Raw genomic sequence first — 21,983 nt, 5'->3', positions numbered from 1 at the left:
AATCCACCTTCCTGAAGGCCTCCCTTGGTCTTTGTTTTGGTTTGTTTTGGTTTGGGGTGGGGGGAGGTTGGTTGGTTTTCTTTTGTTTTGCTTTTTTTTTCCAAACAGTTGCACTTGCACTTAAGAAAAAACTAAAATGAAGGAAAAGGATTTTCACAGTTTAGCAAGAATTGTGTGCTTCTAGACAGACATGACGGGAAACTGAGACAGGAAGATTGCCATGAATGTGAGGCCAGCCTAGGCTATGGAATGAGTTCTAGGCTAGCCTGGACTGCAGCATGAGATCCTGTCTGGAGAAACTAAACAAAAATGGATTTTGGAAAAAGGATGGTAAATATATACATGAATATATATTCCTGGATATATACATAAGGATATCTACATCAAATGTTCTGTCATACAAGCATCGAGTGAGCAGATGACCACAGCATATAGGTTCATTTTTTTCCTCACACTTGGTTCTTCTGTACTTTAGGTTGGGAATCTCTCTCCAGGCTTGCCTTCTGCAAATTGTGGGTTACAGAAACCTCATTGCAGATGTGGAAAAACTACGCAGAGAACCCTATGATTCCGACAACCCCCAGCATGAAGAGATGCTTCTGAAGGTAAGTCATTCTGAAGCCATCTGCTAATGGCTTCAGAGCATTCAGGCCAGCCACTCATCTGTGCACGGGGGGGGGGGGGGGGTACAAGGTAAATAAGACATGAGTGTTGTAACAGATTAGCAGGTCTGAGTCTCTTCCTGGTGGGATGTAGTTTTCATCATAAAATTCATATGAGAAATCAACACTAAAGCCTGTCGATCACCTTTTATAACCTGAGAAAACATCAGAGGTGATTTGTATGGGGAAGGGCCATCTCACACTTGGCTCAAGTGTCTTGAAAGCTGAAGGAGAAATGAGGCAGCATTTGTCAGCATGTCATGGGAATTTTACTTACGACTTTAATACACATCAAAGACAATGAGGTTGATTTCTGCTTCAGCAATAGCCCTCTGGGGAAATTACCCAAGATCCTTGGACTGATTATTTATTCATGTGACTTGGCAAATATTCAAAGAGGAGGTAAAGGTTTATACTTGGTACATTAAAACTGCCAGCAAAGTAATGTGGTACTTTAATGTAAGTACTCCTTGCTTCAAATCTTGTGAGAGCTGATACTGCAGCTTCATCAGATGGCAAAACTCTCCACAAAATATTAAAATACGAGGTAATTAAAATCCAAACAAAAACATTCAGACCAACCTTTGGAACTACTAATTAAGGTTAAATGTTTTAGACATTCACTTCTGAAAATAGATGCTCTTCTGGCATCAAGTGCTTCTCTGTCTCTTCCTAAAATTCAAATAGGCAGTGACAAAACGTAGGGAGAGGCTGAAGAGATGGCTTAGCAGTCAGGAGAGCTCAGAGCTTAATGTTGGGTTCGATGCACCCACAGCAGGTAGCTCCAGCTGCAGGAGAACTGATGCTCTCTGCTGACCTCTTCAGGCACCTACACTCATGTGTGTGTAGTCATACACAGATACACACATATATGCAATTAAAAACAAATCTAAAAAAAAGCAAGTTTTTTTTTATCTTGTTTAAAAAATATCAACAAATGTAATTTTTAAAGCACATCTTGAGTTTTGTGTGAAGGATTATGTGTTTCTGTGTGTGCAAGTACTTAAGCTGGTGATTTGTTTGTCTCTATGAATTAGTGCTGGATCTGACATGATCACTAAAAACTGAAGAGACTTCATTCTTGGCCACAGCATTCCTTCTTCGCTCTCTCTCCCCTGTTAATTGTAGCAAGCCTACTAGCTGACTTCTGCCCTCTCCTTTTGCCTGTCCTCCTGACCATATTCTGATGGAGATGTCAAGGTCAACAAAATGATGTAATAGCCAGGATCAAGGTGAATGAAACACACATGAATCAATGTAACTAACAGCCTGGTTATCCTGTGTCTAAAGTGCTTCACAGTGGCTGAGATAAGCTCAACATTAGCCAATAGCATCTGTGTGCCTGCTGTGTGGCTGCTCTCATACGTGAGCTGGCTTATAGTAGATGTCCAGTGAGAGAGGAGGTAGGGGGCAGACAGACAGACAGACAGACAGGTGAAAGCATGAGTTAATATAGTTCCTTAGTGTATTAGTGGGGGTTCTACAAAGTAACCGAACTGACAATGAATATATAGATATTAAAGAGGGATTCATTAGAGTAGCTTACCAGCTATGGCTGGTAAGTCAAGTAGTCCAACAATGGCTGTCTCCTGATAGATCCAATAGCTGTTTGATCCACAAGACTGATGTCTCGTCCATTCCAGTCTGGTGCTGGAGTCTCAGGGAATTCCTAGAGAGCTGCCAGTCTTCAGGATGTGTTGACATTCTAAAGCAATTGATTCACTTGATGGTTCTAGCACCAAAAAGGCTTAAGAACAAGACAGGTGAACTTGACATCGAGAGTGGAAACAAGCAAGCCAGAAACCAAAAGCTTCCTTCTTCCATGACCTTTATTGGGGGTGGGGGAGGTCACCAGAAGATGTGGCCCAGATTTAGGGTGGGTCTTCCCACCTCGAATGATCCATCCAATAAAAATCCCTCACAGGTGTGCCCAGCTGCTTGGGGTTTTGTTAATTCCAGATGTAGTCAACTTGACAACCAAGATTAGCCATCACACTTGGCTATGTTAAGGCCAGCTAAAGGTGGCAGAGAATAGGCACCCAAATCCTATTGGCTAATACCTTAACCAGTGTGTACATTTCAGACACATTTGGACAGTCTGTTAACTTTTATCAATGGTTAGGATTTGAGTATGTACATACTGTTATTCTGATGTCATGGCTAATGAATCAGGCTGGTGATTATTTGTTTTAGAAGTGAGAAAATGACATTTATGTTAGTTCAGGATCTGACTACCTATCCCATATCTAGTAAATAATAAACACAGAACAGTTTACCATTAAGTTTGGCACTTTCTGTCTGGCGTTTGACTGTTTGGAGACAAGTCTTGCCTGTTACAGTGAGTTGATACTGAACTCAGTATATAGCCAAACCTGTCCTTGAATTGGTGGCAGTCCTCCTGCCTAAGCTTCCAAAATGTATCTTATTCCCTAGACATCTCTGCAGCACTGAGGAGGCCAAAGCAAGATGACTGTGCTTGAAGCTCAGTCTGGACTGCATGAAAGATCCTTTCTCAAACAAAACAAAACAAAACATCTTCAGACTTTCTATGTACTACAGTAGAGAGTCCACATGCTCAGAGCTGCCCTTCAGCCCCTTCCCAATGCATCTTTGTGAGCTCCATCTCCTGCCTCTCCACCATAACATACAGAGCCATTCACCATAACACAGACTAGGCTGTGACACCCAAGTGCCCAGGACCTAACTCCTACTGTTATTCATTATTCTCAAGGAAGGAGCTTCCTGGCTTTTAAAATCCTTATCCACTGGATTTTAGTCTCTATCCTTCCCAAACACACACAGAGGAGGGATCTTTATTCTGCCCTTCTGGGTATTTGAATTCCAAGTATAAGTGTAATAAAGTTATAATATTAGAACAATTGCTGGATGTTTGCTGCATTCCATCACTACAATAAATTCTGCCCTGAGTTCTCTATGTTAGTTCTCACTTTGTGCTGATCTACTGTCATTATCGCCATGTGGAGATGGGGGTGGGGAAACTGAGCCTGAGGAGTTAGTGACTGTGCAAGCTCTCATTAGAAAGATTCCCAACTACGCAACGTTTATTCAGAGGACACCATGCCTGGTCTGCCCTTGTGTCTGAAGAGCCTGGCCAATGTTGGTGTATAATTACCCCAGTTCAAGTTTGGTCTTTAAGATGGCTGATGACACCCCTGCTTCCTACTTCACTAAATTGTTTAGTCACCAAACAAAAGCCTGAAGACCAAGTCTGACCTTCCACCCATTTGTCCCACTTGACAGCCATGTGGGAGTGTTTCTGTAGTCCCTGGCTACTATTCTACTACAAAGACAAAAGAAAGCAGCTAGAGCAGAGCTGACACAGCTCACTGCCCAAAGTAACTGTCAAGATCAAGTACAGGGTTTGCTTGCCCAGTTATAGCTCACCTAACCTAGGCTGACCTTTAATTCTCTGTGAAACCAAGGCTGACCTTGAACTCCTAGTCCACCTGCCTGCCTCTACCTGACAAGTGCTATGATTTCAGGCGTGTACTGCTATGCCTGACATCTCTATACCTCTAGATAAGTTGAACAGCTGTGCTGTAACACCAGCATAAATGCTGTATCTTATGACGATCTTATGACATTACTATAATTCCCATTAAAACCACAACATGTGGAAGTGAAGTGCAGTGTGTGTGTGTGTGTGTGTGTGTGTGTGTGTGCTCATACACAACTGTGGGTGCATATGCACATTTGTGCATGTGACTGTGGAGGTGAGAGGGTCAACCTTGGATGTCACTCCTCAGAAGCCACCCACCTTGCTTTCTGAGACAGTGTTTCTCATTGACCTGGAACTAGCAAATTCCAGAGTGTCACCTCCTGCTCTACATCCCTAGAATTAGAATGAAAAACATGAGCCATCGCTCCAAGCTTTTGTTAAGATTTTTGGGAGTTTGTCTCAGCCTGGAGAAAAGGCCATCAGCAAAGTGCTTACTGTGTGAGCATGAGGACCTGCAATTTAAATCGGCAGCACCCTGCAAAAGCTCCTTGAAGCGCACTGACCATCTAGTCTAGCTGAATCGGTGAGCTCCAGGTTCACTGAGAGTCCTAGTGTCAAAACAAAGCAAGGTAAGGACCAGTTGAGGAAGACAATATCAACCTCTGGCCCCACTTAAATGAACAGACATGTGCACACATGTATACACACACACACACACCACATACTAACACATATAACCACCACATACACATACAAAGAAATAAAATATAATAATTTGAATGTATATAGTATTTGTGGGGCTGGAGAAATAGCTCAGCAGTTAAAAGCACTTTCTGTTCTTCTATAGGACCCCCAACTCAATTTCTAGCACCTGCATCGGGAGGCTCAGAGCTGCATTTATATCTGAGCATTAAACACTTACAGAGAACCATGAATGTCAATACTGTCCTCCACTGACCTATCTCTATCACTATGATGTGTACTAAATCTAGTTTTCTATAGAAAACCTGGAAAATAAACTAAATGTGTAGCGCAGTGAAGAGTATAATATTCTGAATTTGTATTTTCCAGTGGTAAATATAGTTGATTTTGAATGGGATTATTTTAGGCAACTCTTCAAGATGCTAGTGTATTTTGATGAATGATGCTGATGTTTCTTCATATTGCTGTGTGATATTCGCTCTTACACCCATCTCAGTGAGACCTAAGAAGTGAAACTCAAGCCAGTCCACTATTGGTTTTATTAATGGTGTTCATACTAAGCATACTGGTGCAATGTTAGAAAAAGGTTTCTGTGGAGTTGAACAGCAGGTGACCTCAACATTTTCCAATCGCCCTTTTCTGTGTAGATTTTATATTCTAGAGCCTCCCAAGAGCATTTCTGTGAGATATTATTTATCTCTTTACCTCATTTAATTAGGAACAAAAAGATGCAGGTTTAAAACACTAGACGATACACGTGTGCATCCTGTTGTCTTCAGAGCAACAGCTTCACAACAGTGTCCTATGGCTCACCCTTGAGATGAGAGGAAAGGCCTATAACCTCTTGCTCTTAGTGTGCTCTTTTGGCTTTTTTAATTTTATCATCCAACCCAGATAGATGTTGGGTCACCTTTGAGAACTGCTATCATAATATATGTGCATATATTCACCTTTGAAAATCCCTTGTCAGAATATAGCTCACAGCATCAGAGCCAATAAGACAGGGCACTTGTGTGTGCACACCCACAGATGGTTCTCCTTTCTTCTGTCTGCAGCTATGGGAGTTCCTGAAACCCAACACTCCACTGGAGTCTCGGATTTCTAAGCAGTGGTGTGAGATTGGCTTCCAGGGTGATGATCCGAAAACAGATTTTCGAGGAATGGGTCTTCTGGGACTTTACAATCTGCAGTGAGTAAAACAAAGAATAGTTGAGCATTAAAACAATGTGCTAGTCTGCTGGGGCTAAAATTGCAAAGAGGGGTTATCACTTTCAAAAGTCTCATCCCAGGAGATGCCAGAAGAATATGCATATCCTCTAAAGAGATAATCAGGTTCCTATAATTTCAAAACTTGCCTATATCCAACAGACTTCATAGAAATGTTTAAAATAGCTCTTACATAGCCACATGCAAAAACCTCTTATATTGATGACCTGAACTCAAAAACTGCAACATTAGTTTTAGACCAAAAAAAAAAATTTAATGAAAATTCTAGACCATTTGTCATTTCATATCTAATATTTCAATATATGCCTCTTTAAAAAAAAAAAAAAAAAAAAGCACTCCTGGGCCTTGAAATGCCTCAGCAGGGAAAATTTCGGGCTGCCTCATTCAGTGACCAGAGTTTGAGCCTGGAAACCTGCGTGGTGGAAGGAGAGAGCTGACACCTAAGCTGTCCTCTGACCTCCACATGTGCACGGACTCAGAAAATAAATAAATAAATAAATAAATAAATAAATAAATAAATCTAAAATGGCTGCTTTAAATTTCCCTGTACCCCTTTAGATTTCTATAATAAGTTATATGGGCATGCATTAGTATTTCTGTAGCTTTATTATTGCCTGTGTTAAATAATTTTATGAAGTGTTTTTGAGGTTGTGTGAGCTTTTATGTGTTTTATCAAAGTTCATTGCTAATTCTCCCCCTAAGACAGAAATTTAGTTGTTTATTAACATCCCTAAGTCCTATGAGATGTTTTCTAATCATCAAGAATCCAAATAAAATGTGACTGCTTTCTAAGAAAGATGCATTTGATTTGGGCAGCCTGGCTCACACCTGTAATCCTAACTCTTGGGAGTCAGAAAATCAAGGGGAATCAGGGCTCATTCTTGGCTGTCTAATGGGGTCAATGCCAACCTGAGCTGCAGAGGCACTGTGTAAGGAAAAAAAGCAGAAAGAAAGGACAGAAGGAAAGGAGAGAGAGAGAGAGAGAGAGAGAGAGAGAGAGAGAGAGAGAGAGAGAGAGAGAGAGAACAAGAAGTGTAGGGAAAGGGAAAGTGAAGGGGAGGGGAAGGGGAATGGAAGGGGAGGGAAGGGAAGGGAAGGGACCTGGAGTTTTCTCTCCCCTTTGCCATGATGCTCCTCTCCATCTTTTGCCTCTGGGGGTCTTCATTCCTTCCGTTCAACCACTGACCCCTTATCTATAACTCTCAGTTATGTACTTGGCTCCCTGGGCAGTAACAAAGTTCATAATTAAGTTTTCAAGTCTGTTGGCTCCAGAAGAGTGGTAGTCTCATGCCAGTGTCTATCTGTGAATCCCAAGTGCCCCTCACCACCACCTTGTGAGGATGGCTATCTTGCAGACAGTGCATTCAGGGTGTTCCTTCCCTCTCCCTACAGATATTTCGCAGAACGAGATGCCACTGTGGCTCAGCAGGTTCTCTCTGACTCTGTTCATCCAAAATGCAGGTAATTGTTCAAAATAAAGGATGGGTTGGGCTTTTAGGATTTAGTAAATATCGTTTCTCACATGAATCTACAGAGAAGAATATCAGAAGAGCCAGTTCACTGAAAGCCAAGCTTAAAGTGCTCTCACCTTGACAGGTGCTAAACAAGAAGGTTAATACTTCAGATGCGTATTTCAGGCTTTAGAATGTAGAGTGGTGTCCTTCATTTAGAATGTAGAGTGTGTGTCAAGAGTGTCTAAAAAAATTCAAAGGTGAGCATGGAGGGACATAGATAGAGGGAAGAATTCAAAGACAAGGGAGTGTGGTGTGGGCAGAGGGAAATGGAAGTCATGAGCTCAAAGACCAACAGAGAAAGGGTTTATGAAGGCTATTTTGCTTTAAAGTTCAGAACTATATTTGCATTTCATTTACTTGATTTTTTTTTCTTTGACTGAATACGTGAAGGGATATCACTAAGGAGGAAATAAGGTATTTTTCTTTGTCTTTGTGTTTTGTTTTTATTCTATTTTAGAATGAATAGGTTAAGAGTTTCTAAAATAAGTAGATTTATGGAAAACACTTAAAGGCAAACATCACCAACTTTTAATCTGATATAGTCTATAATTCATGGACTAAAATTTTTATGAGCTAAAAGCCAAACAGATCTAATCTAATGAACGGATCAAGAAGCCAGAACTATAACGGGCTTGAAGGACATTTAATTCCTTCTTTTAAATAGATGAACATCCCCCACACATGACCTAATCCCCTCAAGAGACATTTCACTTGGATTTTTTTGCATAATGAAAAATTGATCTTCGATTAGTAATTTTTTGAGACCTAGTCTCATAAAAAATTATGTAGCTATGGATGGCTTGGTGCTCACTCTGTAGACTAGGCTGACCTCAAACTCACAGAGATCCACCTGCTTCTGTCTACTGAATGCTGGGATTAAGGGCATACCCCACCCCTCTTGGCCTTGATTGATGTATTTCAATTTGATTGTTCTGAAGAGTAGCTCTTCTCAGAAGAATTCCTTCTATTTTCCTGGGTCCCATAACATTTTATTTTGTCCTCCATCTGATAGCACTTAATTATTACTGGCTAAATAAACATAAAGTTTTATTATAACAGTCTTAAAATTCAGGATTCGGTTGACTTGGGCTTATTTCACCGATGTTACTACCATTTTCCTCCTGGCTCCATTTGGCTGAGGTTCATTAAATTACATTACCTTCCCAAACTTATTTTTATAGTCTTTTATAAGACTACAAATTTATTTTCTGTACTTTTGTTTATCTTTTTAAAAAAAATAGCATCAGCTAGCTGTTTCTTGATAGATTACATGATCAAACTCAAGCTATTTTGGCTTTTAAACTGTGTCTTCTGGATTGCATAGTTGTACGTTGTGGAGCCTCTGAACTCCCTGTAATTAAAGTTGGCTGAGGGTCTGTGTGTTTCCAAGTGGTGTTTCTGGATCAGAACCAGAAGCCATGGGTGGTCTGTGATCTGGGGAAGAATTAATAAGCTTAAAATATTTTAAATAACCGTTGAAGGGAGATTAATTTCATCAGTGAGCCATCCTCAAGCAAGGGGAGATAGACAGAGGCTTCACAATTGTGGCTCCTGTGGTTGGAGAAACTGTGGACAACTCTTAAGAAGACTGGCCTCTGTATGTGTGCTATGTAGGAACCTAGTTTCTCCCTTAAGCTACAATCCAGTCAAAGAGAAAGAGGCTTTTTGTATTAGTTGCTTCAAACGGGTGCTGAAGGTCACCAAATGTGAATCAGACAGGCTTGAGCATGCTAATATATTTCTTTTATAATTGCCTGAAAGAGGTATATTTTGACCAATTATGGTATCATCATAGCGTCTATCAGACCCTACATATTTCAGGTATTCAAGAATGAGACAAAAATATATGTACTAAAAACATGTTTCTAGATGTCCTTCAGCAAACATGATACATTGTTGCCTTTGGGACTATTTATAGAGTCCTAAAGTAACTTGATGGATGTAGGTAGATAAAATTTTAAGAGAAGAATTATGACTATTGGTTTTTGTCAATTTATCTGGTGGATATCTTATAAGTGGTCAAATAAGTGGAAACTACTTGGCCCTTTCTTACATTTCAAATGCAAAGATTTCATTTAACAAATGTAAAGACAAGATTTATAGACACACTGTGGACTTTCAAAGGTTTGTTGAAGAGAAAATGGATACTTAGAAATTTTTTAAATTTCACATGCAATTTAATTCATTTTGAAGATGAATCTTTTTTAGAGGTAAAACTTTCTTGGTGCCTCTTTAGTTTAGTTTGTTGGTTAGGAACCACACTTTTAAAAATACAAATATTTTAGCATGAATTCCAACAGTGATTTGGCATCCTACGCAGTCATCCACAGAGTAGAAAACACATGTGTTAAATATCTCATACCTTATTCTTTCTCTCTCTCTCTCTCTCTCTCTCTCTCTCTCTCTCTCTCTGTTGTTTTGTGGTATTACATGAGTCTTTGAAGTGTGCCATTTGCCATTTGCTCTAGAAAATTCTCCTTTTCCTGCTTGGATGGATTTAAAAATTGCATGTAACTCCAATGCTAAAGTCTGTTTGTTTTTAAGACACGGTCTCACTATGTAACCCAGACCGACCTAGAATTCAAAATCTTCTTATGTTATGTCAACATTAAAACTGTGAACTATATGTATATGTACATTAGCTAAAACTGGTCAGTTTGAATATATCAACTCTAAAAGCAACGATGCAAACGGAGATAGATGGGATGGCACATGTCTGCCATCATGCCAAGTTTACACTGTTGCCCTTACCAGCAATCTATTCAGGCTTCGTGTGGCATTGGGGTCACAGATATCTCTCTGTGTAGTTAACATTTTGATATAAGCATTCAAAAGGAGCAAGAACAAATGAAATATATTGTGTTAATTTGCTTATTTGTTCTTTCTTTCAGCAAATTCAGTAAAACAGAATGGGAAAAGAAAAAGATGGATAAAGCAATCGGGTAAGTTTGGGATCGTGCATGAAAGCCTTGAGCCCTGGCTCAGAGACAGCAAAACTGGGCTTGATTCCCAGCACCCATATGGTAACTCACAACTGTCTACAACTCCAGTTCCAGGAGATCCTACACCTCTGTTGAAAAGGGCACTCACATGGCACACAGATATACATACAGACATAACACAAATACTCATAAAATTAATAAAGTAAATTTTGAAAATTATTTATAGTTTTTACCTTCGATACCTAGCAACATGGCTTACCAGGAAAGGAACTTGCCGCTGAGCCTGATAACCTAGGTTTGATCCCTGAAACCTATATGTAGAAAGAAAGATTGCTCAAATCGTCTCCTGATACACACACACACACACACACACACACACACACACGTCATGGCACATAAGATCATATGCACACACAAACAAATAAGCAAACAAATAAATTAACTAATGTTATTAATGTTCTATTTTATTAGACTTATTTTTATGCTGGGCTTATAACTGCAGAGAGAATTTAAGTATTCTGTTTCTTTTCTGTAGAATAAGGACATAAAATATGCTGTGTGTTGATAACCTAAATATCTGACATAAAAATTTAAACTTAGGAAAACAAGGGAATATTGACCAGAACTTAGCCTACCTTCTCACTTTTACACACCTACAGTAACCACTCAGAGCTTTTCCTTCTGGCCATTTCTCCATTCACACATGTGCACCTACACTAAATGTCGGCATGTTCTTTGCATATATCTTGCTTGAAAGTCTCTAAGAATAGAATTTTAGCTAGCTGTAAAATTACCATAATTTAGTTAGTACCAAAAATTACCATAATTTCCCTAGGAATCTTTTTAACATATTTGAGTGGTTTCTGTATCTCACCATGATAAATAATGCTGTAATAAATATTCCCATATATAAAGCTTTGCCAGCTATGAACACTGATATACCACATGTTTGGAAATGCAATTACCAAGGCAAAGCATGTAAACTCTCAATTCTCTTAGCACATGCTACTGAAACTTTGTAGTAGAGTTAAAAGACAAGACTTGGATGTGGTAAAGATAGTGGGTAGCTTGCCACTCTGATGATTTATAGGAATTTAGAACCCAGTTTATTGGTTTTCGAAGTGCTCCTGTCCCATGTTGCAACACTTTTGGATTTTGTGGATTCTACCTGCAGGTATTCCTTTGCAATTGTGGGCATTAATATCACTGACCTGGCATATAATCTGCTCGTGAGTGGTGCTCTAAAAACACACTTCTACAACATCGCCCCTGAAGCTCCGACACTGTCTCACTTCCAACAAACATTCTGTAAGTGTTTATTGTTTAATTATTATATGGGTTTCTATAGAGCACTCCACACAAGAGATGCAGCTGAAGGGCCACTGTGAAGGAGCTACTTTAGGCCCTTTGAGAAAGTTCCTTTGCACTTAATTTTTTGTCTATTTTCTCATTGAAACACCTGTGCTTATACTTCTGGGCATCGTGGATGTTTCTTTTCCCCAGCTCTTGTATGATATGCAATGTGTCAACTTCAGGTCTGACTTTTGTCTGTCTTCCTTCAGTCTAACATGGCTTACCACTAAAGAATGCAATTCTAAAGACAGCCTGAGTCGACTACCAGGTCCTATGTTTTGACAGAAACAAAATTCACAAGGTTAGAAAGTAATGTTGAAAGACTTGCCTAGAGTGTAGATTTAAAAAAAAAGTTTATGAAAGCTTTTTTTAAAAAAGGAAGAAGGTTGAAGTACAAAAGGGCCATTTCGAGAAGCCTCCTATCTCAAGAAGGGGATGTCACAAAGAGGAGAAACTAAGTGAAAAGAAACAAAGAAATTAATCAAGAGAGCTCAGGGTCTCCAATGGAGGAACTGGAGAAGGAACTGAAGGAGCCCCGTGGGAGGAGCAACAGTGACAACCGGCCAGACCCCCAGAGTTTCCAGGGACTGGACCACCAACCAGAGTAGACATGGAGGGGCCCATGGCCCAGGCCACATATGTGGCAGAGGATGGCCTTGTTGGACATCAATGGGAGGAGAGGCCCTTGGTCCTGTGAAGGCCAAGTGTGCCTCAGTATAGGGGAATGCCAGGGCAGGGAGGCAGGAGTGGGTGGGTGGGTGAGTGGGTTAGCACCCTCACAGAGGGAGGGGGAGGGGTGGGGTAGGAGGTTTCCAGAGAGGAGACCTGGAGAGAGGATAACATTTGAAATGTAAATAAAGAAAATGTCCAATGAAAGAAAAAAAGAAATGAAAAAGAACAGGCCAGCAAGATGGCTTTGTGGGTGGGGACGCTTGCTGTTAAGCATGAAGATCTGAGTTTGATCCCCAAGACCCACATGATAGAAGGCAAGAATCAACTCTTACAACACACACACACTCACACTCTCTCTCTCTCTCTCTCACACACACACACACACACAGACACACATTAATTAGTTAATTAATTAATATGATAAAGCTTTAGGCCTGAGGGATGGGTTTTTCGTATTTTAAGTTCTAATCACCAACATAATAGATTAAGATCTACCAAACCGTGAGATATTATGACATTGTAAAGAAATGATCCTGAAATTTTCCAAAACTACCACTCAAAAACTTTGGAATTGAGATTACACTAGACTTCTTAAGAGCGGCATTGTATTCTAAAACACCATGGAATGGTGACTACAAAAACTTAAGATTGGATACAGGGAATATGATTTATAATTTCAAATTATGTTCCCAGTCTCACTTATCAATTGAGTATTAAGTATCAAAATAGGAGAGACTTTTTAAATAAATGCAAGGTCTTCAATATTTTACTTCTTCATAACTTGATCAGGAAACTCTTGAAAAATATAACATTTCCACAAAATAAAAGAGTGATCCTGGGAAGAATAAATGAACCTGGACAACAGAAGTTCTTTCCGGAAGGAAAGTGAAGGGACCTTCAGATGAAGGAAAGAGCCCTGAGGAGGGTCCCACATGGAAGGCTGAGAACAGCCATGGATTTTGACAAAGCTCTGGAACTGAGAGAGCATCCACCATGTTCTAACATATCTAGGATGGTTTAGCGTCCTTGGGGAAAGTGGTTTGTGGTTAAGTAGATTGGGAAACTAAGTACATGAACGAAGTAGGCAGTTAGTCTTGGTTAAGAAAACAGTGGAAAACTGAGTTTGGCTGGATCTGTGAACAGGAGCTAAACCCTTATGTTCTGTACATGGGGGTTTCAAAAACAGCCCCCAAATGGGATGAAGCTTATGTGGAGCTGTCGAAAGAATCAGCTGACATGACTGTAGAACAAGGGTCAGGATAGGAGAAGTTACTGTCTTTTGTGGGGCTTTGTTTTCCCCATCAAAACATTTTAAACTATCCAGTGCTGAACAATGCAAGTATAACTGATAAGAATGAAAAGGATATTTAAAGAAAGATTTACTTTATAACTTTTCAGTGTAAAAGGTAAGTCCCTCGCATGACATTTTGCAGCACCTGTTTTGACCCCTGGGCCATTAAATTCACTCCTGTAGCAATTCTATGTTCAACAGATATTACTGGGATTTGACTGCAGAGCAGGGTGTATATTGAAGGAAACTGTCCTCTAAACAAACAAGTAAAACACTGGGAAGTAAAGACACTGTTTTAAAACATTGCAAAGGTATATTGCTGTCATTGTCCACTCAATCCGAGAGGCAGAGCAAACTCCCTAATGCAACGATACTTTCAATGAACGCCAAAGGGTAAGTGGGTGAGCAGTGGAAAGTAGTGATGGGTGCCAAGTGGTTCAGCCAGAGATAAGCCAAAGACACAGGCCATAAAACAGGAGAGCACAGCAGATCCAAGCAGTATAGTAGAGCGGGCAGCATCTTGTTTAGGATGATACAGGAAGTGTAAGAGAAGTCGGAATGGACCCTAAAGAACTTTGAGCCACGTTGGAGACCATAAGCACAACAAACCCAAGCACATGCAATGCGTTTCCTTGGCCTTCTATAAGTTGCCCGATTCTATGCTTTCCATCTTAGAGAAATCATGGAAGCTCTTGTAATGGAAAATACAATGAGATTAATTTGAGGCAAACTGAAAGTAAGTTCCTCTGGGGAGATCTATTCAGAGATACAAAGTGGACGTTTCTATGAGATGCCATAGAGCCCTGATGGGTTAGAAGGGATCTGCCTACAGACTTTTAATTCATCTGCTTAGAGTTAAAAATCAAAACCACACAACAATCAACATCTCCCAGGGGGAAAAGAAAACTGCCATTTAAGGGTATGAGTACATGTTTTGTTCATTGATCAACCTAGTAGAGAGTGTTTGGCAACTACATAGTGGGTGCGTGGGTGGATGGATGGATGGATGGATGGATGGATGGATGGATGGATGGATGGATGGATGGACAGATAAGATTCTACTATATTGAATGATCCTCTTTTCAGGGAAAAAGAGGGTGTAACTGTTATGAAAGTGTTTTAGCATTACCCAATTGATAGACTTTTTCAAAAGGCTCCTAGCCCAAATAAGTAAGCATAAAGCAGAATGTTATTTCCCAGGATACTCTTCAGGTTGTAGAAATAACAGCAGTCCCTAATAGATTGGGTTATGGGCACAGAGAATTGGCATCATTAGAAGAGGCACACTGTGCCCTGGATTCATTGTCCCTCCATTGGGTATGGTCACTTCTGCACGTCTCTACTGTAATATGCTTGCAGTTCTCTGTGTCCTTGCACATGCCTTTGCTTTCTACTAACAGGAAGGACGCAGTGAAGCAAAGCCAAGACACATTTAAACAGCAATAAATATGCATCAGGCTTCAGATGGCGAGGCAAATTAGTATTCAAAACAAGTATTTCATCTAGAGGAAAGGAAATAAGAATGTAATGGCTCTATCGTCCTGACTTTACAGTTTTCATGAAAGCTGCTCTGCCAAGGCACTGTGTTGTAAAAATGACATCCAATCTGAAGCTCCACTGAACACAGAGCCCAGCTGTAATAAGGTAGAGCTAGGTGTAGTGATCAGAGGAAAGGACAAGCGCAGAAGAGGGACGGGGTTATCTCTTCTCTGACCTTCATAAGAAGGAAGTATTGCATAGAAATAAGCACCAGAGAAACAGAAGGCACAGGAGGGGCAGCCTGTGCTGACGATGGGATGACAGCTTGTTTCAGCCCTGGCATCCAGCTGTTCACTGTGTGACTGTGCACTGTTCCAGCTTCCTGGCTAAACCCAGTGCCCACATCTGGAAGACGGAGATATACAATCTGCTTGGGCAACCCACAGCACTGGGAATAAATGAGACTGAAAACTAGAAGCAATAGGTTAACTCTGTTTCCTCCGTCCCCTTTCCACACGACGTTGTTAGCTGTCTCAGATAACAAATCATTGTCAGAAATCGAATACCATATCTCTCTCTCTCTCTCTCTCTCTCTCTCTCTCTCTCTCTCTCTCTCTCTCTCTCTCCAAAAGACAAAGAATTAGGAAACATGAGAACTCTACCTTTTTCTTCATCCTCAGTGCCTAATAGTGCATCTGTTACCTGCCTAACTGGTGGATGGGTAGATCAGACAACAGGCCAAATGAGTCTTTGAAAGCTGTGGAATAACACATACATGAGTAGAGTGATATCTACTTAGGGAGCCAGGCCACAATTTCTGTATTTTATAGCAACCATGTTATACAGCTTCTCTCCATTTTCCTGATAATATAGGAAATCTGTCTATAGGATTTACAGTTCACCTTTGTACTTTAGAGAAAGTATTATGAAAACGGTGTCAGATTATGAAGCACCATCACTCTCAGAGACGGTCTTCTGTAATTGTGCGCACAAGAGAAAAATGGGGGAAACAACCCTGCTTGAGTTCTTCTAGAGCTGTGTGATGTATTACATCCCCTTAAGAGTAAGGTGGGTGTCTGCACAGTGTAGAAAATTGGGCATCTTCATGTGAACTATAGAAAATAAGTTATTTATTAAAAGGAGATTGAGAAGCTACATATTCTGATTTGATAGTCCACGTCATACTCATGCACTGAATTAACACATAAAACCATGTAAATAGAGTCAAAAATCAAATTAAAAAGTTGGCTTTCACAGTATTTGTCTTATCACTGTCAACAGGAGTATGCTAATAAGATGGATGCATCACAGATGATTTTAATTTATAATATTAGAAATCTGACTCTCACCCATAGCCAAACCTTAGGCAGACTGAATGTGAGGAATCTTGTGGAACAGGAGGAGGAAGGATTGTAGGAGCCAGCGGGAACAAGGACATCACAAACATATTGCCTGCAGAATCAACTAAGCGGGGCTCACAGGAGTTCACAGAGACTTAAGCTACAGTTGGGGAACCTTTACAGATCAGCACCAGGTTCTCTGCATATACAAAGGTGAACTGTAAATTCTATAATTTGATGTTGTGGGGCTCCTAACAGTGGGAGTGGGGGCTGTCTCAGACTCATTGGCCTCCATTTGGGACCATTTTCCTCCTACTGGGTTGCCTCATCCAGCCTTGATGTGAGAGCTTGTGCCTGGCTTATTGTAACTTGTTATGCAGTGCTTGGTTGGTATCCCCGAAAGGCCTACTCTTTCCTAAAGGGAAACAGCTGGAGTGGATATGAGAGAAAGGAGGCTGGGGGCGGGGGGGAACTGGGAGAAGAGGAGAGAGGAAAGACTGTGGTGGGGTGTAATATATGAGAAAAGAATAAATAAATAAATAAATAAATAAATAAATAAATAAATAAATAAGAAAAAAAGCAATCTGACTCTCCTAGCAAGAGTAGCTCAGGTATATTTATTTGAGCTCAAAGACCCATTGGGAAAAGTATCTGTGCATTTTAAATATCAAGAGAAGAAGAAATTATGAGTTCTCATTCATTTCTTTGATAGCCATATCAATTGAAACATTCCTAGAAAAAGGACTGGGGTGAGGGATGTAAAAAGATGGAGTCTTCTAGACCTAAAGATTTTAAACCTCAGTGGTATATGATTCATCTGGCTGAATCTGGGTAGATCTGCGCATTTATCAAATTACCCCAAGGTTATTCTTGACATATTTTAGGACCTTTTCCACTAACTAAAATGGGTGGAGGATTGAGTTCTTTGGGGTGAGTAAGATGCAGTGATCAGAAGAAATAGTGCTAAAACCAACAGGACAAAGATTCTCCATCACTCACTCACTGCACATGTGCTATGACAGGCAGGCCAGATGCTTAGCCTGAAGAGGAGATGAGCGCTGGCACAAAGCACTGCAAGTGTCAGAGAGGGACTAGATTTGTTTCATGAAGCATAGGCCAACAGCTTTCTGATCTAGAACCTTCTAAGAATCTTTGGATGAAGCAGGAGGATTACAAATTAAACACCTGGGGTAGGTAAGATGCAAGATGGTTGACGTGATTTGCAGTTTTCCTGGTAGTCAGCTTATGTGTAGCCTCAAGGCCAGCTGGGTAAGGGAGTAAATGCCTCCATCAGAAACATTAACAAGCAGTATTTTCCATTGGCCTGAAAGAGAGTGTAACGGGGATGTGGTTCATCTAGTAGAGTGTTCTCCGAGCATACAGGCCCTAGGTTCAATCCTCAGTACTGCAGAAACCAGGAGGGACAATGCACTGGGGAGGTGCAGACAGGAGAACCAGGCAAGCGTCCAAGATCTTCTGCAACTTAGTGAGTTCAAGGCCAGACTGACCTGCCAGAGATCTTGTCAAAAGAAAAAAGATAAGAAATAGAACAGAATAAATAACCCAAAATAAATACAAAATAATTGCTCCCTCAACCATGTCTCCTATACTTTAGTGACTGAGTTCTTAAAATGTGAGAATATGCCTAAACATGCAACGTGGGGGGATGAAAGGGAGAGAACGGTCACCATCGAGATGTAGATTGGGGAAGGACACCTCAAATGCTGTACAGCGAGATAGGAATAGATGATGTTTTCAAACTGTTTATAGGATTATGTTGAAAGTGTTAGCATACATTGTCAGTTACAGAGGAAAAGCTGTTGGTTTTCCTTTGGTATTCCGTTGAATATGTTTGTTCTGTGTTTTCTTCCTATGCCCCCATTCCTTCCCCTGCTCCTTCCTCCTGGTTTCTGTTTATATGTGAACTTTACGTAAAAGAATGGAGATTCCAACCAGCATCCTCTCCAGGGTTCTGGCTCTGTTTCCTTGCACCTTCTAAAGTTAAAACAGAGAACAACTTTATAGCTTTTACTTTTTCTTATTTTTTAATTGGGATTATTTTCTTATTTATTTTATTATTTTATATGTATTATATCTTTATTATTTTAAAGAGAGGCTTGCATTTGCATTTGGTTCTCCACATATAAATATATAATATTGCCTTTTAAAGAAAGTATTCCCATTTCGGTGTTTTAGATGTGTGTGAAAGTGTGCAACGGGACCAAAAGAAGGGGGAGAAAGAAACAATAAACAGATTCAAATACTTGACATTTATTCCCCACTCCAGAGTATTCACAGATAAGAGCTTAGAAAGACAAGAGCATTTGAATATGGAACCACACAAGGACTCTGCAACTCAGACTTGAATTACAATTCTTACTGCCTCATAATAGATGGTTAAACGCACCTGTTTGGTGTGTCTGAGTAATTTAAGACTTTAGTTAAATTGAATATTGAGAGGGAAAAAAGGCGAAGTTGAGTGATTCTGAAAGGCTGGACCATTGTGTTAGTTTAGTTGGAATGAGAAGGATGAAGAAGTCACTGTCAGCCTTGTCAGCCTTTTAGAGTATATTCTTGAGATGTAGGGAGATGGCTTACTGGGTAGAGCACTTGTCTTGCAAACACTAGAACCAGAGTTCAGATCCCCAGAACCCACACAAATACCAAGTGTGCATGGTGGCCCATCTGCAATCCCAGTGCTCAGAAGAGGTAGAGTGTGGAACCCCAGAACAAGGTAGCGAGCTGGACCAATTGAAGTGGCAAGCTCTAGGTTCAAGTGAGAGAGACTCCACATTGGTGTATAAGATGGAGAGAAGACACCCATTATCCCCTGGCTCCACAAACATGTGCACACACATAACACACACCCACATACCTGAAAACACACATACACAAATAAATGTAATTTTAAGAATTTGAAAATATTTTTGAAATATTTGAAAATAAGGTGTGGTGGTGCAGCCTTTTACCCAAGGACATGGGAGGCAGAGCTAGAGAGATGGCTCGGTGGTAAAGAGCTCTGACTGCCCGTCCAGAGGATCCAGAACCCACATAGCAGCTCACAGCTGTAACTCCAGTTCTAGGGGATGCAATGCCCTCTTCTGGCCTCCAAGGGACACCATGCCATGTAGTGCACAAACATACATAACGGGCAAATACTCATAAACATTTAAAAGCTTTTTCGTTAATTAAGGAAAAAGAATATGTTTCCAATATGATTCATATTGAAGAGGTGACATAACTGTTTTGTTCTTCTGCATTGTGGAGTAAAAATTTTCTCTACTACTAGCTGCACAAGGAGAAAATTATAGGCAGCTTGGTAGCTTCTACTTCACCCAGCCTACTAATACTTGGTGTTTGCTGTGACCTGCTTGGAGATTTTCTGATCTAACTCATCCACTGAGGTTTAGAATGTGGCTAAAGACTTATCACTGTCTTGTCCCTAACAGGCTATTTGATGCACGAGTTTCACAAGTTTTGGATTGAAGAGGACCCCATGGACATAATGGAATTTAATCGAGTGCGGGAGAAATTCCGCAAGAGGATCATAAAACAGCTGCAGAACCCAGATATGGCGCTGTGCCCACATTTTGCTGCATCTGAAGGTTTAATCAACATGTAGTGCCCACACTGGTTTCAATGGATACCCCAGAACACTGCCTCATTGTCATCCTAGATCTCTGCTTAGGTGACAGCTCACACACCTAATGCATATAAGTAAATATATATATATATATATATATATATATATATATATATATGCATGCCTTTTGGTACAGTATTTTCATCTCTTGGTCATTATTCCAAGATTCCCCCAAATATCACTACTTCTGGAGTATCTACGCTCCAGTGACTGCTCATATTGTGGCATTGTGCAGTGTTAACATCTGTCCTTGGCACCCCAGGTATGAAGAAAGTTTTCTATTTTTTTAGATTTTTTTCTCCCCCTCATCATTCCATATTAAAATGTGTAATAATTCTCTAGCTGTAATTTTTCTGTAAGAGAGTTAGCTGAATCTCATCCCATGTTCATATTTATTAAAATGTTTCATGAAGACTGCTGCTAGCTTCTCATGCTGAGCTCTTGCTTGGACCTTCTTTGGGTAAAGCATAAGACTTTAAAATAGTACAGACACATGATAAGCCAAACTCTTCCTGCACATATAACTGCACTTCACCAGAATGTCATGAGGCTATAAAGAAATTAGCTTAAATAGGAACCATCCTTGTGTGGAGTCCTGCAGAACTGTAGCCTAACTCAACCGCAGTTACAACTGTGTCATAGTCATCAGGATAGAAAACTAATATATTCCCATCACTTCACGGCTTGGATGTCTAAGATGTGTATGATGCTCAAAGCCCCAGGAAAGAAGTCATGTCTTTCCAAGGCTGCAAAGAGTTTCTCACTACCTGACTCTTGCTGGACCCAGACTTAGTTCTTAGCACTCCCCAGATCTGAGTGCCCTTGCTTAGGGGATTGAGTGCTGACTGGTTTGCTTCTATGTTGAGGGGCGATATTATAAAATTTTTTGCAACAAAATGTGTTACAACACAGGAACCTAAACAATGATATCATGCAATATTTCTTGAAACTAGCATCCTTCTATCAGCGGAAGAAGTTGCTTGGAAGAAGAAAAACAAAATCATCCTCAAACTGCTAAGAATCATCTTCTTTAAAACGTGATTTAGTTTGGAATTATGATTGTAGTCTGTTGAATAGTATTTACCATGGTATTTCATACCCGTGGTATTTTATACTTTGGGACTATCGATTTTAGTATTATTAGATGTTTGTGTAATCACTTGCTTATTTAAATAAATTTTGAGTACTGCCTAACTGTCAGTATATGAATAAATTGCATATCATTCTACAATAATGGAGAGCGGGTTTTATTCTGATGTCCGTGTGCTCTATAAATCTTAGGATATGCAAGTATGTGAGTGGGTAGAACTTCAAAGACAAGCAACTGTTTATAAATTACTGCCTTTCAGAGCAGCCAAGTGTAATTCAGAGTGTGCTATGGCTGACAGATTTCCTTAATCTTGAGGTCCGATTATGCTTTAATGAATAAGCTATTTTTAAACGTTTTTAAAAAAATTTTTTTGACAGCATCTCATTGTGTAGTCCTGCCTGGCCTATGACTCACTGTATAGACTAGGCTGGCCTGGAATTCACATAGTCACCTGCCTCCATTGCCAAAGCACTAGGATTAAGGCATGCATCGCCATGCCTTCCAGTCTTAACATTTTCCTCATTGCTTCCTATAAAATCTGACTTGATTACTGCATGGCATCTGCTATTTAAAACCCCTCAGCTGCCTGTGGTTGTTTGGTGGGATTT

At 40.2% G+C, this 21,983-nt stretch overlaps 1 protein-coding gene across 3 annotated transcripts in view; it reads left to right on the top strand.

Annotated features, from left to right (window-relative positions):
* Elmod1 (ELMO domain containing 1) overlaps positions 1 to 21,485 on the top strand; it is a 57,536-nt gene extending 36,051 nt beyond the window's left edge. For 2 of the 3 annotated variants that reach the window (XM_076925239.1, XM_076925238.1), the window contains exons 6-12: positions 476 to 605; positions 5,880 to 6,013; positions 7,444 to 7,512; positions 7,956 to 7,979; positions 10,457 to 10,507; positions 11,682 to 11,815; positions 20,092 to 21,485. In XM_076925239.1, the coding sequence (XP_076781354.1) occupies positions 476 to 605; positions 5,880 to 6,013; positions 7,444 to 7,512; positions 7,956 to 7,979; positions 10,457 to 10,507; positions 11,682 to 11,815; positions 20,092 to 20,264 (715 nt within the window). In that variant the 3' untranslated portion in view covers positions 20,265 to 21,485. The remainder of the gene's footprint in view (positions 1 to 475; positions 606 to 5,879; positions 6,014 to 7,443; positions 7,513 to 7,955; positions 7,980 to 10,456; positions 10,508 to 11,681; positions 11,816 to 20,091) is intronic. The other variant, XM_076925240.1, reaches the window with a different exon arrangement.
* Positions 21,486 to 21,983: the final 498 nt, after the last annotated feature.

This window comes from Arvicanthis niloticus, chromosome 26 (assembly GCF_011762505.2).
Source record: "Arvicanthis niloticus isolate mArvNil1 chromosome 26, mArvNil1.pat.X, whole genome shotgun sequence".
NCBI classification, from domain to species: Eukaryota; Metazoa; Chordata; class Mammalia; order Rodentia; family Muridae; genus Arvicanthis; species Arvicanthis niloticus.
This window is presented reverse-complemented; position numbering and strand designations above follow the sequence as displayed.